The 22,969-nt window shown below is 44.3% G+C and overlaps 1 protein-coding gene across 2 annotated transcripts in view; it reads right to left on the minus strand.

Annotated features, from left to right (window-relative positions):
* The window catches only part of LOC126458109 (glutamyl aminopeptidase-like), a 292,746-nt gene that overhangs the window by 101,840 nt on the left and 167,937 nt on the right, over window positions 1–22,969 (minus strand). For both annotated transcript variants that reach the window (XM_050094939.1, XM_050094938.1), the window contains exon 2: window positions 11,828–12,243. In XM_050094939.1, coding sequence (XP_049950896.1) covers window positions 11,828–12,237 — 410 coding nt within the window. In that variant the 5' untranslated portion in view covers window positions 12,238–12,243. The remainder of the gene's footprint in view (window positions 1–11,827; window positions 12,244–22,969) is intronic.

A 22,969-nucleotide genomic window follows, 5' to 3' on the forward strand; every position in this document is an offset into this window, starting at 1 on the left:
GGGCTACTACTGCAGTTGATGACCGCTACCTATGGATTATGGCTCGGAGGAACCCTGACAGCAACGCCACTATGTTGAATAATGGTTTTCGTGCAGCCACAGGACGTCGTGTTACAACTCTGACTGTGCGCAATAGGCTGCATGATGCGCAATTTCACTCTCGACGTCCATGGCGAGGTCCATCTATGCAACCACGGCACCATGCAGCGCGGTACAGATGGGTCCAACAACACGCCGAATGGACCACTCAGGATTGGCATCGCGTTCTGTTCACCGATGAGTGTCGCATATGCCTTCAACCAGACAATCGTCCGAGACGTGTTTGGAGGCAACCCGGTCAGGCTGAACGCCTCAGACACACTGTCACTGCCTTTTTGGGGTGGCAGTATGTGGGTCAGACGTACGCCGCTGGTGGTCAGGGAAGAGGCCGTAACGGCTGTACGATACGTGAATGTCATCCTCCGACCGATAGTGTAACCATATCGGCAGTATATTGGCGAGGCATTCATCTTCATGGATGACAATTCGCGCCCCCATCGCGCAAATCTTGTGAATGACGCCCTTCAGAATAACGACATCGCTCGACTGGAGTGGCTAGCATGTTCTCCAGACATAAATCCTATCGAACATGCCTGGGATAGATTGGAAATGGCTGTTTACGGATGACGTGACCCACTAACCACTCTGAGGAATCTACGCCGAATCGCCGTTGAGGAGGGGACACTGGACCAACAGTACCTTGATGAACTTGTGGGTAGTATGCCACGACGAATACAGACATCCATTAACGCAAAAGGGCGTGCTGCTGGGTATTAGAGGTACGGGTATGTACAGCAATCTGGACCACCACCTCTGAAGGTCTCGCTGTATGGTGGTACAACATGCAATGTGTGGTTTTCATGAGCAATAAAAAGGGCGGAAATGATGGTTGATGTTGATCTCTATTCCAATTTTCAGTACAGGTACCGGAACTCACGGAACCGAGGTGATGAAAAACTTTTTTTGATGTGTGTATAATGGTTAGACAGAGATTTCGAAACCAGATTGTAGACTGTAAGACATTTCCAGGGGCAGATGTGGACTCTGATCATATTTTATTGCTTTTGAACGTATATTAAAACTGAAGAAACCGCAAAAAGGTAGGAATTGAAGGAGATGGGACCTGGATAAACTAAAAGAACCAGAGGTTGCACAGAGTTTCAGAGGGAGCATTAGGAATCGATTGACAAGAACAGGGGAAATGAATACAGTAGGAGAAGAATGGGTAGCTTTGAGAGATGAAATAGTGAAGTCAGCAGAGGATCAAGTAAGTAATAAGACGAGGTCTAGTAGAAATCCTGAGTTATTGAATTAATTATTGAAAGGAGAAAATATAAAAATGCAGTAAATGAAGCAGGCAAAAGGAATTTCGAACGCCTAAAAAGTGAGTTGACAGGAAGTGCAAAATGGCTAAGCAGGAATTTCTAGAGAGCAAATGTAAGGATTTAGAAGCATATATTAGTGCGGGAAAGATAGATGGCGTCTACAGGAAAATTAAAGAGACCTTTGAAGAAAAGAGAACCACCTGTATGAATTTCACTAACTCAAATGGAAAACCAGTCCTAAGCAAAGAAGGGAAGGCAGAAAGGCGGAAAAGGTGGAAGAAGTATATAGGGGATCTATATAAGGGAGATGTACTTGAGGGCAATATTATGGAAATGGAAGGGGACGTAGATGAAGATGAAATGCAAGAAGAGTTTGACAGAACACTGAAAGACCTAAGTCGAAACAAGGCCCTGGGAGTAGACAACATTCCGTTAGAACTACTGATAGTCTTGGGAGAGCCAGCCATCCCAAAACTCTTCCATCTCGTGAGCAAGGTGCATGAGACAGGCGAAATAGCCTCAGATTTCTAGAAGAATATAATTATTCCAGTTCCAAAGAAAGCAGATGCTGACATGTGTGAAAATTACCGAACAATCAGTTTGATACGCCACTATCACGAATTCTTTGCAGGACAATGGAAAAGCTGGTAGATGATGATGTTTGGTTTGTGGGGCGCTCAATTCCGCGGTCATCAGCGTCCGTACACAGTCCAATTTTTACACAATCCAATCTAGTCACTGTCACGAATGATGATGAAATGGTGAGGCCAGCACAAACACCCAGTCCCCGGGCAAAGAAAATCCCCAACCCGGCCGAGAATTGAACCCGGGACCCTGTGATCCACATGCAGCAACGCTAGCCCCTAGACCAAGAGCGGCGGACGAAACTGGTGGATGCCGACCTCGGGGAAGATCAGTTTGGGTTCCGGAGAAATCTAGGAACACGCGAGGCAATACTGACCCTACGTCTTCTCATAGAAACCTACATTTATAGCATTTGTAGACTTATAGGAAGCTTTTGACAATGTTCACAAAACGAAAAAGAAGTAGTACCCTGTGACTATAATATCAATGCATCACTGTTGGAATCAGCCATCTCATACAAATACCTGGGTGTAACATTTTGCAGGGATATAAATGGAATGATGACATAGCTTCAGTCGTGGGTAAAGCAGGTGGTAGACTTCAGTTTATTGGTAGAATACTGGGGCAGTGCAATCAGTCTATAAAAGAGACTGCTTACAAACCACTAGTGCTACCCATCCTAGAATACTGTTCATATATGTGGGACCCATACCAGATACGACTAACAGGGGATACTGAACTATACAGAAAAGGGCAGCACGAATGCACACAGGTTTGTTTAATCCGTTGGAGAGTTTCACAGAGATACTGAAGGAACTAAAACGGTAGGATCTTGAAGAGAAAGTCTATTAAAAAAGCTTCAAGAACCGGTTTTAAGATGATTACTGTGGGGATATAATACAACCCCCTACGTATCACTCACATAGGGATCGTGAGGATAAGATTAGAATAATTACTGCACGCACTGAGGCATGCAAACAACTATTCTTCCCGCACTCCGTACGTGAATGGAACACGAAGAAACCCTAATAACTGGTACAATGGGACTATCCTCTGCCATGCACCTCACGGTGGTTTGCAGAGCATTGACGTAGATGTAGGCTGGAATATTCTCTTCGAAACGCTGAAGATAGCAGAGGTAAAATACAGGGAGCGAAAGGTTATTTACAATTTGTGCAACAACTAGATGGCAGTTATAAGAGTCGAGGGGCATGAAAGGGAAGCAGTGGATGAGAAGAGAGTAAGACAGGGTTGTAGTCTATCCCCGATATTATTTAATCTGTACACAGAGCAAGCAGTTAAGGAAACCAAACAAAAAGAAATTGGAGTAGAAATTCAACTCCAGGGAAAAGAAATAAAATATTTGAGGTTTGCCGATTACATTGTAGTTATGGCTCAAACGGCTCTGAAGCGCCTAGAACCGCTCGGTCACAACGGTCGGCTTGTAATTCTGTCAGACACAGCAAAGCACTTTGAAGAGAAGTTGAACGGAATGTACAGTGTCTTGAAAAAAGAATACAAGATGAACATCAGCAAAAGCAAAACGAAGATAATGGAATGTAGTCGAATTAAATCGGGTAATGCTGATGAAATTAGATTGGGAAATGAGACACTTAAAGTAGTAAATGAGTTTTGCTATTTGGGAAGCAAAATAACTGGTGATGGTCTAAGTGGGGAGGATATAAAACGTGAACTGGCAACCGCAAGAAAAGCGTTTCTGAAGAAGAGAAATTTGTTAACATCGAGTATAGATTTAAGTGGTAGGAAGTCTTTTCTGAAAGTATTTGCGTGGAGTTTGTGGCACAACCTGACTAGAAAAAGGGATCGGTTGGTAGGACACATTCTGAGACATCAAGTGATTATCAATTTAGTACTGGAGGGAAGCGTTGGGGGTAAAAATCGTTGAGGGAGACCAACAGAAGGATGTAGGTTGCAGTAGTTACTTGGAGATGAAGAGGCTTGCACAGGATAGAGCAGCATGGAGAGCTGCGTCAAACCAGTCTTTGGATTGAAGACCACAACAACAAGGTAAGGGACCCTAATATCGTCCCTGCTCCTAATTTCGTTCCCCTACGAATTTCCGATTTCCAGCGTTGGTATCAAATGTTTAGCTGCGCGCTCGTGCATGACATCAGTTCATTATTTTGTTGAGAGATTATGTTGTGCACAGCGTGTTTAGCTTCCGGGCAGGAACGAATTCGCCTTTGTACGTTCAGATGAGTTAGTGCAGCAGTCAAATGAACAGCCTGCTATTCCTAGTGTAAGCACTGGTTTGTTTGCAAATACTGGGCTTTATTTCAGTCGTGTGTTGTACTTTGTGGTGAGTGTTCAGTACAGTCGAAGATGTGGCCTGTGTAGCTGTAGGGGGCGTTATAATAAATCTGAGGATGTTTGTAATTTCCTCCCCTTGCAATTCCAATTTTCGTCCCGATGACGAAATTTGAAACTGTTATTAAAAATTGATTTAATTTTCGATTTATAAAGATTATTTTATATTTTTCGTATTGGAAAATGCAGTCGGTCAGGAATATATTCGTTGCACGAAATGCTTGATTTGTTATTACGAAACATGCTCTTCATCTACAAATACAGGCAAATTCATATCTGACAGATGTTTATAAGGCTGAAAATAACATTAAGCATTTTTCATTCATTGCCTTCATGTGATTTTATAATAGCGAAATTGTTCGGCAAGGTTAGAATGGAGAAATACGTTTAAAATAATTGTACTTTTGACAATTTTTATGAGAGACGAAATTACGAACATTTTTTTTTTTTTTGTATTTGTACTTCTGCAGTGCTAACGTTTGTGTCAAATACTGGTGTTAGTATGTTATAACAGTTTAGGTGTAACTTGCTTACAGACAGAGAATGAATTGAGGAGTACATACTGGGTGTTTCAGAAGTGTTAGCAATATTCAGGGATATGAAAGGAATGATCATTCGGAAAAAAAACCGGTCAAGTAAACATGGGCTCTAAAACGTATAATTTTAATCGCTATGATGAATTCCTGATCTTCGATACTGTGAAACAAATCTCTTCTACTGCAAGCTCTTTGCTTTCCATATTTTGTTAAGTGGTAGTACGGACCAAAACAAGCAAATAATGTCCAGTAAACATGTCTACAAAATGCATACTTTAAGAGCTATGAGCACTTGTTCTTCTTCACTACTTTGAAACAAAACCCTCTGATGAACAAGAGAATATAAAATTTAAGGTATGCATTTTAGAGCACTTAATTACTGGACAATATTTCTTGTTTTGGTCCATACTACCACGTCCCTAAATATAGAAAGCAAAGAGCTTGCAGTGGAAGAGATTAGTTTCACAGTATCGAAGATCAAAAATTGTTCATAGGTGTTAAAGGTATGCAGTTTATGGCCCATGTTTACTTGATTTTTTTATTTCGAATTATCATTCCTTTCATATCCCTGAATATTGACCATCACGTCTCAAAAACACCCTGTATAGCAATTTGTGGCCTTTTCTATAACCTTTCAGGACTGACACTGTCCCTAAACTACTAATATGACGTTATTTGGGCCCCCTTCATTACATGACGCGCGCCCATAACGAGTAGTCGGTTGAAACCGTCGGCACACGGATGGTGCTTCCGAACGTCAGTGTTGAGCGTGCCATGTTCAACGTGTTGCTGAACGCGACTTGTCCATACGGTACTCGTGTCTCAATCTGGTATATGCGATCGCAACGCGCTTCAGTGCCATTTGTCGCCCGTATCTGGCTCGCACTTCACGCTGTTTACGAAATGGACGGGCGTAAGATATCTTGTTAGCTTCATTACAACGCACATTCGCTCCCTTGTCCATATCCTAGTCATGTCGTTCTGTCTGTAGTATACATAAATAAAAACTTCAATAGCCATGGACATGTTATATGTTCAAATGTGTGTGAAATCTTATGGGACTTAACCGCTAAGCTCATCAGTCTCTAAGCTTACACACTACTTAACATAAATTATCCTAAGGACAAACACATACACCCATGCCCGAGGGAGGACATGTTATATATCAGTTCCATATACAACCAGTAAGGACATCTGCTTTTATAAGTTCCATTACAAATAGTGTAATACAAATTTACAGTATTTCTCCACGTAATGTAAAAGTTACGTCATCATTCTCACTTTTTAGTAAAATCCTATGACCAGTCTTACTTGAACACTGTTTCTATTCAGCAGGAGAATCTACAACATGTGAAATACAAAACTTAAAACAAGAAAGTGCAAAATGTCTTACTGCAAAAAGTCCAACCTGTCTTTTAATTAAGCCAGTAGAACAAACTTACTCCTCGGAAAGAGCGCCCGTATATTTACATAACTTCGAATATTATATAATATAATTTTCTTAAACTATTAAGAAAGTATCAGAGCCTATTGGATAACTGAAAGGACGGTAAAAAAATGTTTGGATCCATTGAGACAATACACAGCATCACACCGCTTGATGTCTCACAATTACGCGACTCTACTCATTGGGCTCTACCGTCCATAAATGTTCTACGTCCACACTTCTCATCTTACAATCTTCTGAAACACTTAATCGTCGATGTTATTAACTGAAATATAATTATAACAAACTGTTGCAAGAGCAATGCGTTTCTGACGAATCCTTAGTGTGCTCTTGTACTGAAACGGCATGATTTCACAATACGCAAGCTACAATAATTTTTTAACAACCAGTATGTCGTTTTATAACAACAATTCATATGGGGTGTTTAAAAAGTCTCTTCGCAGTGCCGTATGATTGTTAGCCGCGCGTGCCGTATGCCGCCGTGAATATACTGACATGAAACTCAGTGAAATACAAGGTATTAATTTATTGAATATTCATTTTTACTTACAAATTTTCGCATTAAATATTGAAATTGTCCCCCCCCCCCCCCCTGTTGTTGAATACACAATTCAATTCGTCTAATCATGTTTCCAAACACAAGCTGTAACATTTCTTCTGTAACAGAAGCAGTAAAAGTGGATATTGCAGTTTTCGATTAATCGATGGATTTAGGGCGGTTTTTATAGAGAGTTGCTTTCGCTGCACCCCAGAAGGAAAAGTCATGTGGTGTTAGGTCAGGCAGCCGGCCCCTGGTGGCCGAGCGGTTCTAGGCGCTACAGCCTGGAACCGCGCGACCGCTACAGTCGCAGGTTTGAATCCTGCCTCGGGCATGGATGTGTGTGATGTCCTTAAGTTAGTTACGTTTAAGTACTTCTAAGTTCTAGGGGATCGATGACCTCAGCAGTCAAGTCCCATAGTGCTCAGAGTCATTTTTTTTTTTTTTTTTTTTTTGTTAGGTCAGGCGATCGTGGAAGTCAAAGTCCCTGTGAAATTATGCGATCACCATAAACATCAGCAAGCAGTGACATTGAAACGCGAGCTGTATGCGCGGTTGCACCATCTTGTTGAAAATAACCGTCCAGTATTTCAATTAACACAAGTTCTCCTATGAATGGATACACAATATCACTGCAGTAATGTTGTACGTTTATTGTTTCGTTGAAAAATATGGGACCCACAATCCGACGTCTAGAAATTGCAATCCAAACTCCTATTTTCACAGAATGGATTTGCAGTACTCCAAATACGAGAATTTTGCGAGTTGATGTACCCGGGTAAATGAAACCACGCCTCATCAGTGAAAAACGTTTAATTAAGAACATCCCTTCCATTTTGTTGAACGTAATTTTTAAACCAATGACAATAATGCAGTCTCTTGCCATGATCAGTATTTTTCTGTTCTTGCACGACTGTCACTTTGTGTGGGAAAAGTTCTATTTTTTTTCTTACAGCTGTGTGGGTCGTTCCGACACTAACATCAACTTCCTGGGCGAGTTTTCTTACTGACTTGTTCGGACTCATGGACATTTTATTGGAAATATCGAGTAATTTATCATCAGACAAAACGCTAGGACGACCACTTCTCGGTGCATCTGTACTCTGAAATTTGTTAATCAAATCTCGAACAGTATCGCGATGTGGGAGTGTTGTCTCCGGGAAAACTGAATTAAATGTTTGATGAACTGAAACTTTGTATTTACCGCCACCTTTGAACACTTGTTCGACTAAAAACACACGTTCTTCAATGGTCAGCATTTTAACAGTGACAAAAACGAACAAAGGAGCTAAACTTACATGTTCACGTCAACACGTAACGACACACACCAACGATACTACTGACGCTGGCTGAGATAAACGAAACAATGGAATGTTGGGAGAGTCCACTTGAAGGGAAGTAACCCAGGCAGGCGAACATTCATACGGGCCGTCCGAAGTGGCCGTGCGGTTAAAGGCGCTGCAGTATGGAACCGCAAGACCGCTACGGTCGCAGGTTCGAATCCTGCCTCGGGCATGGATGTTTGTGATATCCTTCGGTTAGTTAGGTTTAACTAGTTCTAAGTTCTAGGGGACTAATGACCTCAGCAGTTGAGTCCCATAGTGCTCAGAGCCATTTGAACCATTCATACGGCACGCGCGGCAAACAATCTTACGGCACGGCGGACAGACTTTTTGAACACCCCGTACAATTAACGACGGGCTTTAGAGACCCTTAATTTGCTGATTGTTAAAAACGGTATAATTATATACACCGATAACCCAAAACGTTATGACCACTGGCCACCGCGGCGTTGGATGCTGCCTGGTGTCGTTGCGGGCACAAGACACGTTAAAAAAAGTATGTAAGCGGAGCAAACACGGACTGGTGCTCACCCTAGCGAAGATAAGGGCTGCAAGTGGGAAAATCCATTGAGATAGGCGACTTTGACAAAGGTCAGATTATTATTACGCAGAGCCTGCGAACGAGTATTCCGAAAATAGCGAAGCTGGTCGAATGTTCACGTGCTACTATCGTGAGCATCTACGGAAAGAGGTAGAAGGACAGTGAAACTACCACTAAGCGCTAAATGTTCGGATGTCCATGACTGTTCACAGAACGTGGTATTCGGAGGCTTGGCTGCTCTGTAAAGTAGGATACATGGTGATCTGTGGCATCTCTGCCTAAAGAGCACAGCACAAGTGTTTCGGAGCACACCGTTCATCGGACATCGTTGAACAGGGAGCACCGCAGCAGACCACCCCGAAATGTTCACATGTTGATGCAACGATTGCAGTGGGCATGGGACCATCTGTATTCGACCGTCGACCAATGGAAATGGGTCGGCTCTTCGTGTGAATCACATTTTTGTGACAGTAGGTCAATGGTCGTCTCCACAAACGCCGTCAGTGATATGAACGGTGGGTCGAAACGTGCAGCGCACCATGGACGCAGACTGGTGGGAGCAAGATTATCTTATGGGTGACATTCTGCTGCGCTTCCAGAGGACTGTGGTAGTAATCGAAGACACGCTGACAGCTGCGAACCACCCCCATCCCTTCACGCTTGATGTCTTCCCCGACGGCGATGTCATCTTTCTGTAGTATAATTGTCCGTGTCTCAGAGCCAAAGCCGCGTTACAGTGGTTTGAGGAGCATTATACTGAACTCCCGTTGATGTCTCGGCGACCAAATTTGCCTGATGTAAATCCTATGGAACCGAGCTGGGTCGCTTTCCGGCACCATCACCGAGTACGCAAATCGGCGTCCCGTTGTTTACGTGAATTACAAGACTTGTGCGTAGACATCTAATGCCAAACACCTCCAAAAACCTACTTAAACTTAACTAACCTAAGGACATCACACACACCCATGCCCCCCGAGGCAAGATTCGAACCTGCGACCGTAACGGTCACGCGGTTCCAGACTGAAGCGCCTAGAATCGCTCGGCCACACCGGCCGGCTGGTGACAATGTTTAGACTAATCAGTGTATATTAGTTTTAAAGAGAAACACTAAAAAATGTGAAGGGCTTCGGACCATCAGTCTAATTTCTCATGCATCTAAAGTCTTGCTGAGAGTGTTAAATAGAAGGTTATATGCCAAGCTGGATAGAGGGATTGCAGAGGAGCAGTTCGGATTTAGAAGAGGAAAAGGAACAAGAGAAGCTATTGGCCTGTTAAGAACTATAGGGGAAATATATACGGAAAAAGGTAGAGAAATCTTTGCTGTTTTTATAGATTTAGAAAAGGCTTTTGATAGAGTTCATGGAACAGGCTGATGGATATTATGAAGAGGAAAGGAGTAGATTGGAAAAATAGACGACTGATAGAGAATCTCTATTTACACTAGAAAGTAAGGATAAGGATTGGAAATGAAATGTCAGAAGGAAGCAACATTAGACGAGGTGTTAGACAAGGTTGTTGCCTTTCCCCACTGTTGTTTAACGCATACCTTGAAGAGATTATTGCGAAAAGCTTAGATGGGAAAAGAGGAATATGTATTGCTGGAATTGCTGATGACCCGGTATTATTGGCAGAAAGTGAGCGGACAGTGAATAACACGCTGAAAGATCTGAATGAAGCTTGTGTGGAATATGGGATGCAAATAAACACAGCAAAAACAAAGAGTATGGTCATCAGTACAAGACGCAGACTATCCAATATTAAAATAGGACAATCTACCATTAGCCAAGTGAATGCATTTAAATATCTTGGAAGCACAATAACTGAAGACTTGAGATGTCACCTGGAGGTGAAAATTCGAATTGCCGTAGCGAAGGAGGCATTCAACAGAAAGAGGAGACTCTTATGTGGGAAATTAGATAAAGGTCTAAGGAAAAGGCTTGGCAAATGTTTTGTCTGGAGTGTGGCACTATATGGGGTAGAAACATAAACACTGAGACGAGAGGATGAGAAAAGGTTAGAAGCATTTGAGATGTGGATGTGGAGGAGAATGGAGAGAATAAGCTGGATGAAAGAGTGAGTAATGAAAGAGTATTGGAAATGGTTGGTGAGAGAAGCAATGGCTCTGTGACGTCTAGGTTACTGTCGTCGCTGGTGGCGCAGTGTACCTGTGTATCAGAGCTTAAAAGCAGTTGATATTGACTTGGTTGGACAATTTAATAAACCGCAATTAATTGGAGGTCCCAATGTGTTTCACGGACTGCGTCTGAATTTCACTTGTGATGTGCAAGCGGTGTTTGGAGGCTCAACATGGCTTACCTTGGCTGTTGTTTGGGGCAATCATGCTGATTATGGTGGCCTTGAAGCATTTCCAGGTGCCAATATTATTACTTCGAAGACTTGGAGTATTGCTGAGACTACAGGACTGTTGGCTAAACAGCCTTATGGTACTCTTGTTCCTAGTATGCCTTTTGCTTTGTCTACCAGAAGAAAGAAGTTGAATGCCGATGAGTATCTGTTTATATGGGCTAAAGTCGGAAATGGCAATTGTAAAATAAAGATCAACGGTCACTATATGTTGTATTATAGACAATAAAGTTCCTTATCTCTTTCCTTATCTCCTTTCTAAAAAAATATTAACAAATATCATACATGTAGTGTGGACTTGGTTTCGTGCTAGGCAACGTGTGACCTTGATCTGCACGTAATGTCTCTGACTTGGAGTATTTTATCTGTGGTGCGCAAGCTCTTTGGCCAACATGGCTGCTGAAGGTTGTAAGAGAAAGGAAAAAGAACTGGGTGGGTCATTCATTGAGAAGGGAGTGCTTGCTAGCAGATGCTTTGGAAGGATTGGTTTGTGGGAGAAGACTGAGAGGAAGAAGGAATACAAGATGATAGACGACATAAAGGGAAGAGGAAATTATGCAGACCTGAAGAGAATGGCAGAAGACCGGACAGCCTGGAGAACTACCATGTGAAAACCTGCCTTTTGGCAGAACACTGATGATGATGAGTCGGCATAGCCAACTGATACCTGACGTCACTGACCCATCCGCGACATAGTTGGCGGCTGATTTATACGCTAGCAAGCGACGCGCGCCCACAGCGAGTAATCGGTTAAAACAGGCTTTAAGGGGCTAAAAGTCACCTTCGTTGGCCGGTGTCCTTGTCGGTGTAGCGGCTGCGGTAGAAGCCGACCAGGTTGACGTCCAGCGAGCCGGCGAAGTGCAGGCTGAGCCTGTAGTCGCCGGGCTGCAGCGGCTGCGCCGGGACCAGCACGTAGCGCTCGGCGCGCGGGGCTTCGAAGGCGCGCTCCAGCGGCACGGCGACGCCTGCGGGGGCGGGGGCGAGGGCGGCGCCGGATACGCGCAGGCCGCGCGAGTGCAGCGCCACCCAGCGCCGCGGCGCCGACACGCGCACCGCGATCGACACGTTGCCCGTGAAGGCGCCGGCCGACAGGTCCGGCCGCAGCTCCAGGTCATAGTGCAGCGGCCGCACGTCCGCGGGCAGCCGCGTGCCCGACTCCCAGTCCGCTAGGGGCGCCGCGGCGGAGGTCATCGCGGGCTGGGGATGAGAGCGCCACAGGTACAGCGCCACGCCTCCCAGGCACGCGGCCAGCACCACTGATGCGCACAGCGCCGCCGTGCGCCACCGGGGGATGTGCAGGGGCATGGCGCGGAGGCGGGGGAGGGTGGGGGGGGGGGGGGGAGCGAGATGCGTTCGACGATCACTGGACACGGAGGGGCGCGCGAGCAACGCCGATGTTGACAATCGTCACTCCAAAGATCATATGGCGCGAGGCCAGTGATTATCACGTCAAACACTTAACGACGCACAACTACCGAGAGCAGCAGCTGATTGGAATGCGAGACCTGTTCAGTGAGCTACTGCTGCCTGTTTGCTTTTCTGCTAAGTTCAATTCGTCACACAACCCGTGTTTCGCTCTTTTTCATTTACTTCAGTGGTATCTCCTAATCAAGTTTCTGCTTTTCCCGCTGCAGTGTGTACAAGTAAAATAATTAACTGGTTCGGTAGGCCCGTAAGTGTAACGCCAATTGAGCGTTATCGAATTATCTGCAGGCCACGTTACTGCTTCGACACAGAAATCAACTAAGGATGCAAATGCGATAGTGCACAAAAACGTAAATGATTCAGAGTCAGGAACTTCGTAAATCCAGCCGATTTATCACTGTTCACACGTCAGTAAGTGCACTTAGAGGAAATTAACGGCGTTGAGGGAATATACTATTATGTTTAACACGACCGAGAGGCTGGTTATGATGTTCTACGCGAAATCGCACCTCACGTACGATTGCCCTGAAGAGACTGGTGGTTCAGCAGCAGCCGTAAAGGTATGGGAACGGAAACCGCTAATAGAAACGAACTATGGTAACACGAAGAGTCTAGGTAAAATATGCTTCTAGAAACCACACACGCCGGACCAATTTATAACGCACAGTCAAATACTGAACAAAAAAACGAGTGCCACAAATGTGTAAACGGCAAAGCATTCAACAACAGGACGACTTTGCCGGTTTGCAGAGTCGACGTTTCAGTCGAACGTTCAAACAAAGTTAAATACACGATTGTTGTAATTACGAATCACAAAATATGTCACGCGAGAGGTGCTGCTGTTAATCATTCCTGATAGATAAAGGGTATGGGAACCAGAAATAAAACCAAACTTGCGAAGTTTCGACTCACTACCGAGACGGTTGAGAACCCGGCGAACGGAACAAGCACGACATAACAAAAGAAAGTGATGAAGCGATACGAATTGCTACAGCAGGACAACTAGAATGTCAGTGCCTGTTTGTCTACAGATGCGTAAACACTAACTCCACTCGAGAGGCTCCAAAGTCACGAGAAGTGGCACAAAAGGCGATAGGAAAATATTTCGCCCGTGTCACTTAACTATACACACTATCGAGCCGAGGAAGGTGAGCACCTAGGCGCACAGTTTTGTCCAACTTCTTCACAGAATTCTTCAGCGATACTGGTACTTACTCGCTACGAGATCTGTTCCCAACTGACGTGCACCCGATTCCGAGTACCGTTCTCGAGAAAGCGCGCGTAGTTTCTAAACACGGGGCACTACGGCGCCGTTCCGCTTTCGCAATCTGATCGGCGTTGGCCCATTCAAGGCTGCGGCTGACAGAGTGGGCAAGGCCAGAGGCCGATGCAATATCCTTCAGGTGTCGGAAGGACGGGACACCCTGCACAGATCATGCAGTTTCCGCTTGAAATAAATTAATCCGTGATTCAGTCGTCTCCCGCTTCTTCCTGCTTTTGTCACTCACCACGGCGGAACTTCTCGGGCAGTCTCGGGCAAGTCAGTTTGTGGTCGCTAAAGAACACTCGCGCTGATTTGTAGTAGTTAATAAAACACCGGTTTAATATCATTAGAAAGCACTTAACACCACTGTCACATCTGTTTCTGGCGCTGGGAACCACTGCAGTATTTAGTTGCAGGAATGTGAGTGAGGCTCATGTAACTGACGTTCCACTGGCAAGTTCTTAACCCCAACGACGACGCGCACACACTGAAACCTGTCGTGTAGCCTTCTACGTAGCTGTTAAGCCAAGAAGACAGGTACAAGTACGCCAGCGTTGTTTTTGTGTCGTAATTTCGCGATAGCGTTCTAGAGGAAGCAGACGAAGTCAGCCAGCAAACTTGCTACGTTCACTGCAATTCACCGCGCAAAACCACGAACCAGTCGCGCAATTCGAGCTAGTTGTTGCCAGTCGTAGAAGCGGTAACTTTGCAGGTCTCCATTTCTCCTTAAGCTTCAGCGTATTCGGACAGAAGTTAATGAAGAAGCCCCACTACTGGCGTCCTTAATACCAGATTTGCATCACCCGGTAAGAGCTTCAAAAACCTGCTCGAGACGAGAAACTATCCATTGTGAAAGATGTATGTAATTACCACAAAGCTCTTTTATTAGCGGTCATTCTGCACCTAATATCTGCATTAGCGAAGGGCTAGTCATTTTCTAGACTATTTTGCGATAATTATGGCAAGTGAGTCAACTTGTCAAAAGCTGAAAGAACTCTATTTCCTGTAGCCTAAGATTCCAGCACTGATCGAGCACACGTTTATCCACTCACTTTCTGGACTCTCATAAGCACACAGCACTCGGTGCAGTTTCTCACTATGCCACTGGGTGATCACAGTGATCCTAACTGCTGACCAGTGGGTGGGTCGGAAAGATGAAAGGAAGTAGCTTACCACACTGAAAGTGAAAGCCGTAGTTCGCTAGTCTGGCAGTCACGCAGCAGTAAAACTACAATGGCGTCAGGCAGATCCTTTACTCACGCACGTGACCGCACTGGAGGATATTCGGGCGCACATTCTCACATAACAAAAGTTCTCCAGCTGGCCTGTGGATCGCAGCCTTCACGCTGGACGTCATTCCAGCTGGATTCCAGACGGCGGACTAGTGGTGGCTGCTGGCGCGTCGCCACTGAATCGTGTAGCGGTGGGGTCACGTGCCCACCGCAGCGCCGCACAGGGAGAGAACTGTAGCACTTTCTCCGGAACAACTCATGCGCGACAAAATGCCTGGAGGCATGGCAGGTGCTGAAGACGCCAAACCAGCTGGTGCCACGGCAACAGGACTAGATATTATGCCACGGTGCGCAGCGTTTCTATAGCATGTGTCTCTTTTGAAACTGTCGATTGTTAGCGATAGTCCATTCCAGATTGGACTGGCGTTTAAATGGCAGAAGCACTGAAATCTCTAACGATCTGAATCTGTCATTTAACTTGCCTCTCATTTGACAATGCTCCGGGCATGCTAAAAAGTGAAAAAGTGTCGTGGTTCCCCAAGTTAACCTATATGTCCCCTACAACTGACTGGGACGGCATCTGCTAATGCCAGAAGTAGGTCTGGGATACACCATATCCAACAGAACCATGGCTATAAGTGCCTGTGATATTTAGACCATCGTCTGGTCGATGACAGCTTCACTTGGAAACAGAGAATCACATGTATATGAGGGCATACAAGTGAAATGTTAAAAAAAAGAATGAATGTTTCGTTCTGACTATCAGACTGGTGCATTTACTTAAGATATGCTAGAGAGGAAAGGTGAATCCAAAACAGTTGAGGTTAAACCTTCATCAGAAACGTAAGAGGAAACTGTAGCTCGCAGACTTTTAGTTTAAGCACTACATGATCAAAATGAAGATGAAAGAACAAAGCAAGGGATGCAGCGCCCTAAAGCCGAACGGATAAACAGATATTACTGTCGAAACAGACGGCATCCCAGCTGTAAGACTTTTTCGACATCGATAGAAACGTGCCAGAAAATGAAGCATTGAACAATCGTGGCTGACACTGTCGCTGAGCCAGATGCTGTCGCCTGTTCTGTTTCAGAGGAAACCACTCAGCCTGCAAGATCCGGGCAATCGCAGAGGGGTGGGATTATTGGTAGTTGGGAGCTCCAAAGTTAGGCGTGTTATCGGGCCCCTTAGGGACTTGGCCGACAAGGAGGGTAAGAAATCCAATGTGCCCTCAGTGTGTATACCAGGTGGAGTCATTCCAGATGTGAAAGGGTCCTCCCGGATGCCATGAAGAGCACAGGGTGCAGCCAACTGCAGGTGGTGGCTCACGTCGGTACCAATGATGTGTGTCCCTTTGGATCAGAAGAGATTCTCTCTGGTTTCGAGCGACTAACAGAAGTGGGAAATGCTGCAAATCTTTCTTGCAAGATGAAAGCAGAGCTGACCATTTGCAGCATAGTCGACAGGACCGATTGCGGACCTCGGGTACAGAGCCGAGTGGAGGGTCTGAATCAGAGGCTCAGACGGTTTGCGACCGTATAGGCTGCAGATTCCTCGACTTGCGCCAAAGGGTGGTTGGGTTTCGGGTTCCGCTGAATAGGTCAGGTGTCCACTATACGCAGGAGGCGGCTACACGGGTAGCAGGGGCTGTGTGGCGTGGACTGGGCCGTTTTTTAGGTTAGAGGTTCTCGGGAAAACGCAAGAAGGGCTTCAGTCACAAAGGGAGCAGGCTGAACACGAAGAACGTAGATACAGGAACCACTGGTATAACAGTTGTAAAATGTCGTAGCTGTGTTGGGAAAGTACCAGAGCTCCAAGCACTGATGCTCAAATCTTTATAGGCACTGAAAGCTGACTAAATCCGGACATAAGCTCAGCCGAAAATTTTGCGAAGAATCTAACGGTGTTCCGAAAGGATAGACTAAACACGGTTGGCGATGGCGTGTTTGTTGCTGTCAGAAGTAGTTGTACTTGACGCGAAATTGAAGTAGATACTTCCTGTGAGTTAGTATGGGCAGAGGTCATTGTTGGCAACGGGAATAAAATAATAATTGGATCATTTTACCGACCTCCCAATTCAGATGATACAGTTGCTGAAAGGTTCAAAGAAAACTTGAGTTTGATTTCAAACACGTACCCGACTAATACGATAATAGTTGGTGATGACTTTAATTTACTCTCGATATGTTGGCGGAAATACATGTTTAATTCCGGAGGTACGCATAAAATATCATCCGAAATTGTGCTAAACGCATTGTCTGAAAATTATTAGCAGTTAGTTCATGAGCTCACGCGAATAGTAAACGGTTGTGGAAACACACTTGACCTCTTAGCAACAAATAATCCTGAGTTAATAACGAGCATCAAAATCGATTCAGGGATTAGTGAGAGCATCAAAATCGATTCAGGGATTAGTGAACACAGGGTTGTCGAAGCGAGATTGAATATTGAAATCCCCAACGAAAACTAAGCGAAAGATATACCTATTCAAAAAAGCAGATAAAAGTTCACTTGACGCCTTCCTGAGAGACAATCTCCACTCATTCCAAATTAATAATATAAGTGTAGACCAGATGTGGCTTAAATTCAAAGAAATAGTATTGGCAGCAGTTGAGAGATTTATACCAAATAAATTAACAAACGACGGAGCTGATCCTCCTTGTTACTCAAAACGGGTTAGAACACTGTTGCACAAACAACGAAATAAACATGCCAAATTTAAAAAGGCGCGAAATCCCCAAGATTGGTGGTCTTTTACAGAAGCTCGAAATTTAGAGCGGACTTCAATGCGAGATGCCTATTAACAGTTTCCACAATGAAGCGTTGTCTCGAAACCTGGCAGAAAATCCAAAGAGATTCTGGTCGTATGTGAAATATGTTAGCGGTAATAAACAATCAATGCCTTCTCTACGCGATAGCAATGGAGATACTATCGAAGACAGTGCTGCCAAAGCAGAGTTACTAACAACAGTCTTCCGAAATGCCTTCACAAAAGAAGACGAAATAAACATTCCAAAATTCGAATCAAGAACAGCTGCCAACATGCGTAACGTAGAAGTAAATATCTTCGGAGTAGTGAAGCAACTAAAATCACTTAATAAAAGCAAGTCTTCTGGTCCAGACTGTATACCAATTAGGTTCCTTTCGGAGTATGCTGATGCATTAGCTCCATACTTAACAATCATATACAACTGTTCGCCCGTCGAAAGATCCGTACCAAAAGACTGGAAAGTTTCACAGGTCACACCAATATTCAAGAAAGGTAGTATAAGTAATCCACTAAATTACAGGCCCATATCGTTAACGTCGATATGTAGCAGGATTTTGGAACATATATTGTGTTCGAACATTATGAGTTACTTCGAAGAAAACTGTCTATTGACACACAGTCAACATAGGTTTAGAAAACATCGTTCCTGTGAAACACAACTAGCTCTTTATTCACATGAAGTGTTGAGTGCTATTGACAAGGGATTTCAGATCGATTCCGCATTTCTGGATTTCCAGAAGGCTTTTGACACTGTACCACACAAGCGGATCGTATTGAAATTGTGTGCTTATGGAATGTCGTCTCATTTATGTGACTGGATTTGTGATTTCCTGTCAGAGAGGTCACAGTTCGTAGTAAATGACGGAAAGTTATCGTGTAAAACAGAAGTGATTTCTGGCGTTCCCAAATGTAGTGTTATAGGCCCTTTGCTGTTCCTTATCTATGTAAACGATTTGGGAGACAATCTGAGCAGCCGTCTTCGGTTGTTTGCAGATGACGCTGTCGTTTATCGACTAATAAAGTCATCAGAAGATCAAAAAAAAAAAAAAAACTGCAAAACGATTTAGAAAAAATATCTGAATGGTGCGAAAAGTGGCAGTTGACCATGAATAACGAAAAGTGTGAGGTCATCCACATGAGGGCTAAAAGGAGATCATTAAACTTCGGTTACACGATAAATCAGTCTAATCTAAAAGCTGTAAATTCAACTAAATACCTAGGTATTACAATTACGAACAACTTAAATTGGAAGGAACACATAGAAAATGTTGTAGGGAAGGGTAACCAAAGACTGCGTTTTATTGGCAGGACACTTAGAAAATGTAACAGACCTACTGAGGAGGCTGCCTAAACTACGCTTTGCTACTCTGTTCGCAACACATTTGTGACAGTATGAAAAACTTCCCATCGTACTTGACCTTTAAATTTATTACTTCTTTGCTACTCTGTTCGCAACACATTTGTGACAGTATTGTCACAAATGTGTTGCGAACAGAGTAGCAAAGAAGTAATAAATTTAAATGTCAAGTATGATGGAAGTTTTTCATGCAACTCAGTATTTATGATATCTTATCTCCTGAACTACAATATGTCGTACAATGATATAATTCTGCAGATAAACCCAGTCGTATATGTGGACACTGTCGGCAAAGTGTGTCGCCAATACGGTTAGTCGTAAAGAGGGAATAAATTAAAACTTATAACTCTAATAAATAACAAAATCTGCGTCTTCGCGCGTCGTGGCCTACACTTATTTTTCATCCCACTCCCACCCCTTTCGTAGGTGGATGAATTTTATCCCCTTGAGCGATTCTTTCCAGGCGGTAAGTGATATACGTACCAAGTTTGGTCGAAACCAGTCGAGTGGTTTAGGAGAAGATGTGAAACATACATACATTTTTATAATATGCATGGACTTAACTATGGTAAATTGTACGAAAACGATGCGCTTTTGACATATTGTCATTGAGTCATAGCATTGAAAAGCTATACTTTCATCTAAAAGCATCATATATGGGAAGCCTTTAACTACCAATATGTAGTTTCTCGTCATTTTATTACACTGAAACGCCAAAGAAACTGGCATAGGGATGAGTATTCAAATACAGAGATAAGTAAACAGGCAGAATGCGACGCCCCAGTCGGCAAAGCCTGTATAAGACTACAAGTGTCTGGCGCAGTTGTTAGATCAGTTACTGCTGCTACAATGGCGGGTTATCAAGATTTAAGTGAGTTTGAACGTTGTGTTATAGTCGGCGCACGAGCGATGGGACACAGCATCTCCGAGAAAGCGATGAAGTGGGGATTTTTCCGTACGACCATTTCGCGACTGTACCGTGACTATCAGGAATCCGGTAAAACATCAAATCTCCGACATCGCTGCGGTCGGAAAAAGATCTTGCAAGAACGGGACCAACGGCGACTGAAGAGAATCGTTCGACGTGACGGAAGTGCAACCCTTCCGCAAATTACTGCAGGTTTCAATGTTGGACCATCAACAAGTGTCAGTGTACGAGAAATTTAACGAAACATCATCGATATGGGCTTTCGGAGCCAAAGGCCCACTCGTGCAGCCTTGATGACTGCACGGAACAAAGCTTTAGGCCTCGCCTGGACCCGTCAACTCCGACATTGGACTGTTGATGACTGGAAACCTGTTGGCTGGTCGGACTAGTCTCGTTTCAAATTGTATCGAGCAGATGGACGTGTACGGAGACAACCTCATGAATCCATGGACCCTGCATGTCAGCAGGGGACTGTTAAAGCTGGTGGAAGCTCTGTAATGGCGTGGGGCGTGTGCAGTTGGAGCGATATGGGAGCCGTGATACGTCTAGATACGATTCTGACAGCTGACACGTACGTAAGCATCCTATATGATAACCTGCATCCATTCAAGCCCATTGTGCTTTCCGACGGACTTTGAGAATTTCAGCAGGACAATGCTACATTCCACACGTCCAGAATTGCTGCAGTGTGGCTCCAGGAACACTCTTCTGAGTTTAAACACTTCCCCTGGCCACCAAACTCTCTAGACATGAGCATTACTGAGCACATCTGGGATGCCTTGTAACCTACTGTTCGGAAGAGATCTCCACTCCCTCGTACACTTACGGATTTACGGACAGCACTGCAGGATTCACTTCCCTCCAGCACTATTTCAGACATTAATCGAGTCCACCCCACGTCGTGTGTGGTACTTCTTCGTCTCGCGGGGGCCCTACACGATATTAAGCATATATACCAGTTTCTTTGGCTCTTCAGTGTATAACAAGTCGTACCTAAAACGACGCGCTTTCGAGAGATGCTCAATTTGATGATGCTTTGAAGAAGCTTGTATTCATACCACGTACTCTGTGATAAAAATATCACCAAATACGGAGTTTAACTCCGTACAATATGCGGCTCCTAAATTCTGCTTCTGTCGTAAAAACGGAGTCGCATCTCACTGGCCACATTCCTCTCCACGAAGCAAAAATCTAATATGCCAGATTGCTCATTTCACGTTTTTCATTGCAGTGGAGCGTGGAATTCCACGCTGTGACGTCACCAGCTCCTCGCCAACGTGCGTTTTCACGTCCCGTGAGAGGACGGCTCTACGAATGTGTTCGACAATCTCCAGCAGCAGAAACTACTAGAGGGGCGTTGTGTATCACGGAGGACTTTATTGTTGAAATTCCGAGAGTGCACGTTTCAAGAAGAGTCGGATAATATATTACTTCCGCCCACATACGTCACACGAAATAGCCAGACGAGAAAAATAGAAAAATTAGAATTCCTTCGGAGGTTTGTCGACAGTCGCTCTTCCCTCGCGCCATTCGCGTATGGGACAAGGAAAAAGTGTTGGGGGGGGGGGGGAGGGGGGGCGGGGGGGGGGGAGGTACGGGGAGGTGGAGGGAGAGATAGTAGTACCAGAAGCATCCTCCGCCACACACCGAAAGATGGCCTGCTGGAATTGTCTTAAGGCCAAGCTAGGTCTTGCTCAGCGCACATATGAATGTAGAATGCGTTGTTGGCACTTGGGCCGCGGGAGTAGCCAGCCGGACTAGTCAGAGGCCGAGAGACAACAGCGGCTACACTGAGATGCCTGAGCGATCTTTCTGTATTGGACATCCGACAGGAGGCTAGGAGCGTGGGAGAGAGGCTGCCAGATGCGGCGCGCTGGCAATTGGACGCTCCTACGCACTATCCTGCGTGAGGTCAAGCTTGCGGCACACATGCTCCATCCCATCTACAGGGAGTCCCAAAACTTTACGGTCAGCATTATACAGACAGGAGAAGCTCTTAAGGGGGGTAGGACGTCAAAAGGGCCGACTTGGAGCAGGAGAGGCACCACAGGACATTTCAATTTCCACTGTCTATACTTTTACAAATAAATTCATAAAACTTTGTCAGCATGACCAGGAAGGATTCAGAATTCACACTCTTAGCAGCGGAAGTTGTAAAACATAACGTAATAATTTTTTTTACATGTGAAATTTCATCATTTGTTTCACTTACTAATGGCAGCATTTGTTGCTATAGGTACACTTTTCTTCATAAATAAGAGAGATTCTTCGATGAATTTTGCACAGCATACAAACAATACTTAAAGGTGTATGAAACTCTAGAATTTTCCAAATCTATTAAAAACTGTGGTAAAAATTTGGGTAATTAACTACAAAATTTGTGTTTTTTCTAAACATGAAGTTTAAAATACAACAGCTCATTCGTTTTTTCATAAATTAAATAAATTCTAGAGTTTCATGCACCTGTAAGTACGGTATGTATGCTGTGCAAAATTCATCGAAGAATGCAGCCATTAGTAAGTGAAAAAATGATGAATTTTCACACGCAAAAAAATTTATTTTGTTATGTTTTCGAACTTCCACTGCAATGATTGTGAATCCTGAATCCTTCCTGGTGATGCTGACAAAGTTTTATGAATTTATTTGTAAAAGTATAGACAATGGAAATTAAAATGTGCTGTGACGCCTCTACTGCTCCAAGTCGGCCCGTTTGACGTCCTACCCCCCTTAAAGGGGGTGATTTTGACAAGGAACAAATGAGCGGAAATGAATATTTCCGACGGTACGAGCTCTTGAAAGAACTGTTTGTGCGAGGCACATATGCTCATCGGACAAGATATTGGTCGCTTCCTTAAAATCCCTGGTGGCTTTGGAGAGCTGTAGATAGTGCCGAATTGGTACCAGGTGGTCATATGATTTCTCTACCCTATCTGATGTAACGCCAGGCGA

This window comes from Schistocerca serialis, chromosome 2 (genome assembly GCF_023864345.2).
Source record: "Schistocerca serialis cubense isolate TAMUIC-IGC-003099 chromosome 2, iqSchSeri2.2, whole genome shotgun sequence".
NCBI classification, from domain to species: domain Eukaryota; kingdom Metazoa; phylum Arthropoda; class Insecta; order Orthoptera; family Acrididae; genus Schistocerca; species Schistocerca serialis.